This window comes from Odontomachus brunneus, unplaced genomic scaffold (genome assembly GCF_010583005.1).
Source record: "Odontomachus brunneus isolate Ranch 3 - 2012 unplaced genomic scaffold, Obru_v1 Obru_scaffold_096, whole genome shotgun sequence".
NCBI lineage: Eukaryota > Metazoa > Arthropoda > Insecta > Hymenoptera > Formicidae > Odontomachus > Odontomachus brunneus.
In genome coordinates this window covers 34,403-42,023 of record NW_022639546.1, presented here as the reverse complement: position 1 = coordinate 42,023, position 7,621 = coordinate 34,403, and the positions used below count along the sequence as shown (strand labels likewise).

The 7,621-nt window shown below is 35.1% G+C and overlaps 1 protein-coding gene across 11 annotated transcripts; it reads right to left on the bottom strand.

Annotated features, from left to right (window-relative positions):
- Window positions 1–848: 848 nt before the first annotated feature.
- LOC116848470 (NADPH:adrenodoxin oxidoreductase, mitochondrial) lies at window positions 849–7,552 on the bottom strand. 11 transcript variants are annotated; one of them, XM_032824586.1, is made up of 6 exons: window positions 7,410–7,552; window positions 7,137–7,256; window positions 2,699–2,837; window positions 2,297–2,515; window positions 1,892–2,107; window positions 849–1,724 (listed from the first exon to the last, which is right to left on the bottom strand). In XM_032824586.1, the coding sequence occupies exons 2-6, from the start codon at window positions 7,160–7,162 to the stop codon at window positions 894–896; spliced, it is 1,431 nt and encodes a 476-aa protein (XP_032680477.1). In that variant the 5' UTR covers window positions 7,163–7,256; window positions 7,410–7,552; the 3' UTR covers window positions 849–893. The 11 variants fall into 11 exon arrangements, 10 of the variants coding, with proteins under 10 accessions (XP_032680477.1, XP_032680478.1, XP_032680479.1 ...); XM_032824587.1 differs by having other exon boundaries at window positions 7,371–7,505; XM_032824588.1 differs by having other exon boundaries at window positions 7,399–7,497.
- Window positions 7,553–7,621: the final 69 nt, after the last annotated feature.

Genomic DNA, 7,621 nt, shown 5'->3' with positions numbered 1-7,621 from the left:
CGGGTGTATATCAGTTGGACACGGGGCAATTGGACACAGTCCAATCACAAGTCGCTGTTCCAAGGGACCCTAAAAATGTCTCTAATCACACGGTGCTGTGATTGGCTGTGTCCAAATGCACCGTGTCCAAGTGCACCGCTCCCGTTAATTTCATCGTCGAAATAAAGCGAAAAAACGCTCAGAACTTTTTACTTCACCTAATATTTGTATTTAAAGTGAAATATATGTTTAATATTTACAGTGGAAGAGGTAAGAGAAAGAAACAGAAATATTATAAGATAATCCAGACAAAGCAGCTGCAAAACAAATAAATCTAGGTTATGTCATTAATTTCTATTTTATACTTGCATTATTATAAAAGTACACAAAACAGCACATTAGATATCTATAACAAACATCCTGCAACTGCAGTATTCAAGATCTATCCCTTTAAATTCTTTAATAAATTTACGAAAATTAATCTTAAAGTTAAGAAATTATCCTCAAAACCTTTTCATATTTGAAAAAATGGAGATTATGTACATGTGCAAGTTTTTAGAAAGTTTTGTAACACATATCTATATTTTCTAAGATATTATACATAATCTTCATTTCGCTTAAATAAATATGCATTATTAAATATGCATCGAATATTATTAAATATGCATCGAAAGCAATATAAAAGTATATTATTTAGTTAGCATAATTTAAAAGGAAAATTTAAAGGAGAAGTAATCTTACATTTGTCTTCTCCAGTTGGGAAAGTGTACTGGATCAGATATTTCAATTGTCTATGAGGATTTCAAATGTCAGTGAGGATACAACGAACATTTCTAAATTATACAAAGCAGAAAATTAAAATATTGAGATATTTTAAACCTCCATTATAATTCTTCAAATGTCTTTTCTGTTGCTTATTTCGCGGCTATTTTCAACATTTCTGCTATGTCGACAATCTTCTCGCGTGGTTTTCCTAACTGCTTGCCCCGCTCACACTCAACCCGATCGATCTTCTCCCAGTCATTGTAAGATACGATCTGAACACCCTTGGAGTCTAGAATCTTGCGTAAACCATCCGACCCTGCCTTGTTCTCTCTCGGGGACACCTCCAATTCCTTACATATCAGTCTGCCGACTTGAAAAGCGTTTGTCATGGTTGACAGGATGACGCCTGTTGGGCCAGTCGCCGCCCACCCGGTGCTGTAGAGATTTCCGTCGACTTTGCCGGCAACATTCTCTACGCGTCCCTTTTTTACGTTAAACGGAATCGTATTATCAATTCGTAAGGATTTGTAGCCGATGCTACGCAGAGCCATACCGCATGAGATCTCCTCGAATTCGCCAGTCATTTCAGCAACTTGATTTTGCATCGTGTCCCCTCGTAGACGATTAACGGACAGACGGACGCTTTCTAAGTGATCGGTACCATGGAATTCTAGTGGACTTCGTAAGAAAATCGGGTGCAATTCTTTGGTGCGCGTCGAGTCGCTAGTCGATTCTTCTAAAGACTTCAGCATAAGTTCTGTTAGTCGTTTCCGTGGTCTGGCCAAGGTTGGCACGATCGCCTGTACGCCTGTGAAATCTTGTGGTCGCCAAACAGTCTTCATGTTCTCCAGTTTGATGAGTTCACGCAGTTCCGCTATTGTGAACGCCACTTGCAATGGTCCTCTTCGTCCAATCATGCTGACTTTTCGCACTTTGCTTTGGGATAATTGTTCCAGTGCATAAGACGTGATATCGGTATTCTGAAAAAAAATGGGACAAAAAGTTAATAAAAATCTAAACAAAATCAAATATTCATTGTGCTTTAATTATGAACGTGATGATGTTTAATAAAGTCGTTTTTATAGACGTAAAATTTCAAATATCAAATATTAAGTTAGAAATTGTTCAAAAGTTAATTAACAGTTACCTTAAGTTTATCGATTGGCTTTAAGAGAATTCTTGTGATGTCTACGGCTACATTACCCTGACCTAAGATAACTACTTCTTCTATATCCAAGTTTATTTTTAAATCTTTGTCAGTTGGTACTCCATTGTACCAACCAACAAAACGTCGACCTGATATAACATTCTTCAAATTTTCACCTGGTATATCGAGTCTTTGGTCTTCTTGAGCACCGAAAGTCTAAAATAACAGAATTTAAAGGATATCTACATTTAAAATCTAAAATAAAAGAATTTAAAGGAATTATCTACATAAAGAGATCTATACATTATGACTATAATTAATCAATATCAGAATAGAAATGTTTATTGTACACCTTAAATCAGTTAATTAAACAAGAATATAATTCTGAACTGTGTTTACACATACCAATAGTACAGCATCATAAAGCTCACGCAATTGTGGAATGGTCACATCCGTACCGATGTTAATATTGCCTAGGAATTGAACGCGTGGATTAGTAGCAGTTTTATGAAAGGTGTGGATGACGTTTTTTACTTCTGGATGATCCGGAGCAACTCCGAAACGTACGAGACCGAAGGGAAGCGGTAGTTTTTCCAGTATATCGACTCTAATGTCACTCAAACCCTGTGAAATAATAATAATGCGTTAATTTCTCTATGTAATTTCATTTAATGTGTATGCAAGTATTTAAAAAATCTTAGAAGAGTAAAATAATATGAACAAATTCCTTCCATAATTACTATGAATTTCTTTTCTTATAACAAAGAGATCGATCAACATAAATCTACGTGTATTATATATTAATACCTTCAACATCTGTTGAGCCGCGTAAAAACCTGCTGGGCCTGCTCCGACAATGCATACCTTTGGCACACGCTGCTCAGTGGACAGCATACGAACGCAGGTTCCGATGTAGTTGAGTCTCATCTTTACGAATCGTGTTGATCTAGAACGTGTATTAAGTTCTTAGCTGCAATTTATCTTTCAAAGAAGCGTTCAGCCGAGACCTCGCACAATGCTGTTTTGTTATTCGTACAAAAAATACTCCTTTTACAGATCGAAATCTCGATCATTGTTTCATGCATTTAAACATGAGGCGTGTTCTGAGACGTATTTGTTCCCGCTTGGCCTATGCCATGAAAACACCCACCTACAAGCACGACACTCGAGTTACATCTGGAATTATTTATTTTTGTTATTCACCAGTCATTGAACCGTTGTTACGTGACATCAAGGACTGTAAATTCAGCACTAGCAAGATAATAATTTCTATGATTAAAAAAGAAAACCGATTTTCTAGTTACATATGTTAGAAATTAATCCCGAGAAAAGATCTATGTTATAATCAATTTTCTATAAAATAAAAAAGGATGTTTACATATGTAGGATATTAAAAAATAAAATAGTTTTCTGGACGAAATAATTTTTTTTCTTATCAGTCCGTGATAATTATAATATAATATATAAGCATAACAACTTCCACTCTATTTTATATCCTACCTTCCCATACATGCAGCCAATTTTCCCCATTCATGATATTCCATTTTATATTATGCATTTTATGAATAAACAAAAGTTTTTGCACACATAGATTATATCTTCGTTAGATAGAAGGATGAGCGAATTTGCAGCGTATAGAAGAACTATAATATCGTATAATTTACGTTCATTATTTACAAATTATATGTATATATATATATAATTGTGTATACATTTTTATAGTTCCCCCGTTGCTACATCTTGTCTAACATTTCAAGTATGCGAAACGTGTGCAACTTGATTGCTAGGTGGTTGAGTTGCATTATAACAGGATACTGGTCCCATTCTAGAAAAAGATGGTATTGTCATATACAGGGTGTATGTGTTAATGAAGCTTTTGCATCGGTGCAGATATGTACATATGTATATTATATAATTCAATAAATTTTTACAGTAAAAATTATTATTAATTTTTTTAAGGAGTGTTACTTTGTTTTTTTTTCATCAAACGTATCTTTATTTTTCAATATTTTGCATAAAAACATATAGGTAAATCTTAATAAAAATATATTTGTACAAAATAAAAGTCTCCATTTTATATATATCTGTGAATCTTACCGTATAAAATTGTCATAGGTACTATCGACCAAATTGCCATATTCTCATTGCGCGCATTGTACGATGCAGCGAGGATCGTACGCAAGTGATTTAATATCTTCTCGTCAGATCGATATGTCTCCAATATAATGCGATAACCTTCATTAGCATAAATTTCTATAGTTATCTTCTCAAAAGAATTTCCCAAGATGTATAAAAGCCCGACGCTTAACTGTGTTAATAAAGGGTAGTTGATGAGAACTAGAGTCTGTTTAACTTGGAGTTTCTCTAATCGATCGCAAACTTCGACGATTATCCGATGACTGTCGTAAACGTGAGTGAATTGGAAGCTCAAGATGTCATAATGCTGATCGATCGGATCTATGCACATTTCTGTGATCTCCGCAGATGGAAAGCAGGTGGCAGGATGCATATCTTGTATAATGTTAGTTTCATTTAATATCTGTAGAATTTTCGCCTCGCAAAAGCGCGAGTTGTATATCCCACAAAATGTTTTTCCCGTTCGTATCTCTAGAGTCTCTGGCAAAGTCCGCAGATTACACTACAAATAGAGATATAATCGCGTGTTATATGTATGTATCATCTTATAGAAATTATCTTAGAAAATATAACAGATGAGGAATCTTTCTTTCAAATTATAGTATATGCGAGTTTCTCTAAAAAAAAAAAAAAGAATTTCTTTAGTAAAATTATATAATAATAATATATTGTATGATTTTTTCAACAGTCACAATAGTTTTTTATAACTTGATAATGTTATTCACATTTTTAGCATTACTAAGATACATATCTTTAGATCATCTTTTGAAGTTTACATTTTTATAAATTTCCTTAATTTCTAAAATTTGGAAATTGTGATCTAGAAATGCGGATAATTAAAAGATTCACTTACAGTGTAATAGTTTTCTATCGGCACCTCAATTTCTCCCGCTTTGTTCCATATCTGCTGCAGACGTTCTTGCGATGTCGAGTTTAACTTCCTACAACGCTCGTTGTAAGAATCATAACGTAACTTTCTAGTCATGATGTAATTGGTGTTTCTCTCTATGATCTCTCGACCGACTATTTCATCCTTAACATCTATTTTCGTCAACTTATACTTCTTCAGATACATGAAAGAGACCTTTCGTTTGAAATATCTCAACTTGAAAAGGAGATTGTTGTACGTTTCCAAATAAAATGCATTTATGTTGTCCTCTATTGCTTTGCATTGATGGCGCTTGAAGAACTTGCAACAATTCTCGATCTTCCGTATGAAGCAGTCCGGAATAACTTGGCAACTGAACATTACTCGTGTTGGATACGCCTCGTAGTGGCATCTGAGAACGTTCAGATACTGTTCTATGTAATCCTTACCCTTGAAGTTCACACAGACTACGTACATCTCTGAATTACCAGCTCTGCTGGTCGCCGGTTTCGTTGCGGTCACTTTGTGAAAAGCGCAGGATAGCAGATACATTAAACACACAGACTGGTGCTCGAATAAGGTGAACATTTTCAATAGAAAGTTACCGCCTTTTTCTAGTAGATGCATGCATGCGAGTGTCTCGCAGAAATGCAAGTGCGCCACGGCATTCTCCTGTTCATCTGGCATGTCCGTACAATCGATACTTCCGTCCGCAGTGACTAGCATGATCGGTCCTCCACTGTTGGTCTTCGATCTCTCTACCAGGGCGTCCAGATTCTGCAAGTCCATAATATTGCCTGTGTTGTCAGTGCCAAAGCACCAGTGCTTCAAAGTGTGTCTGACAAACCTATCATCATCCACCATCCGACTGTAAGGATTTCCTTCACAGTAGGGATTCAACGTGCTGGCAATCCAATCCCATTGTACATTGCTGGCATTCAATTTCAGCCAATGGTTCAAGGCGACCACAAAAGCACCTGGTGCTTCGCACAGGTGCACAGAGGTAAAGCTGCAGACGTTTCCTCCATTGCTCTCTTGCAAAATTTTATTCAATGGCACTAAGGAAAAGTTGCACGCAATCTCGTAGAACTTGCACCAGGCTTGAGTAATGAATTCTGGCTGTATCTGTTTTTTTATACAGCTTAGCACATCGCCCGCCTGGTTCATCTGGTAGGTATGCTGCTGCCATTCATCTAGAGTGAAGTTGTTTAAGCGGCTTTTCACATTGTTCAGTTCGTTTTTCAAAGTTTGTAGATTATCTTTCTGCCATGGTTCCTCCTTGAACATGCATTCTGGCTCTGGTAACACATATTCAGTTCTCTCTAGGCTCTGTGTGTCCTCTGTGTTTTCCGAGATTATAAAGTGCTTGTCGAACAATGCTTTTGCAGTGGAATTATCGAATTTCATATCGTATCACAACAGCTTCTATTGATCTTCAGAAAAATTACAGCATTCCTTCATCATTGTATGATATCCTTATGTAAAGCACGTTGTCTAGTATCCAAACAAAGCAGCATTTAAGAATGATGCTTTCTAGATTCTGTATTTTTTATATTTGCATACAAACATATTTTCTAATTTGTTTTCTTTCTACTAATTGTTATCAATTATTTTTTTGTCTTGTATAGTTTATGAGAGTGGAAACTGTTACTTTGAAATATATAATAAATTTGCTGCAACTAGTTTATATTGACAAATTATACAACAGTTAATCAATTAGAAGTCAGTGACTATATAAATTCATTTTTTAAACACATATCTCAAGTACAAGTCACATAAATGTATTAAATGAAGCATTGATTGTAAGAACAAGTATAATGCTATGATATCAAAGATGAAGAAAATGTTACCAAGATAATGCTTTAGTTAGCCTGTATATGTAAAGCATCAGAATACAATTAAATCACATAAAGACGGTTTTTATGCTCTGGTAAGTTTTATGTAAAATATACATAGCAAAATTATGCGATGATGGATTTAAGATCTTAAGCCAGTAGACTACATTAGCAAGAAATGTACAATATATTCCCATGCAATTAAAGTGCAATTAAAAACAGAGAGATGTAATCAAATTTAGGATCCTTATTTCTCCCTTCTTTTCCCAAATCTTTAATATGCTCCTAGCCCCTCACAGAAATGCTGGACAATTTGACATTAGCTTTAGATGTTGAGGTTAGTTCTGCGTACAGTAGCGGTGCCTCGGCTGGCAATAAAAGATTTAAAATGCAAATAACGACTCACCTTTTTAGAAAAAATCCCATTACCATTGTGTTTCGGTCGCAGAAAGAACTTTCTTCAATCCAATGCAAAAATTATTTGTTACATTCGTGACGCATAAACATCTCGCGATACGTGGCATATCTGAAAGCACATATCATCGAATATCAGGCGACACAACGATTGTAGTGTTGTAAACAATATAAATTTTCCATTAGCATATAAGACATGCACAATAATCGATGCTAATCGTATTACGCTAATAAAGTATTATGAATGTAGCTACAATAACAAAACCTCTTATACACATGTTTACGTGCGTTACAAATTAAATTCATTGAAAGCAGTAGATATATCAATAGCGGCGCACTTCATATAATTTTTAACTGTGCGCTCATTGGTCCATTTAAGTGGACATAAAATAGTTCCAAAACAGCGGTGAAATAATAAAAAAAAAAGAATAATAAGAAAAAGAACGGACATAGTTCCATGGAAATATTAAAATTATA

Excerpts from the sequence above, each read along its gene's own strand:
- LOC116848470 (XM_032824584.1), bottom strand. The coding sequence starts at position 6,302 with ATGAAATTCGATAATTCCACTGCAAAAGCATTGTTCGACAAGCACTTT. Across the intron at positions 4,530-4,880 it reads CGATAGAAAACTATTACACT|TGTAATCTGCGGACTTTGCC; the intron begins GTAAGTGAATCT and ends CTCTATTTGTAG. Across the intron at positions 3,717-3,988 it reads ACCTATGACAATTTTATACG|AATGGGACCAGTATCCTGTT; the intron begins GTAAGATTCACA and ends ATCTTTTTCTAG.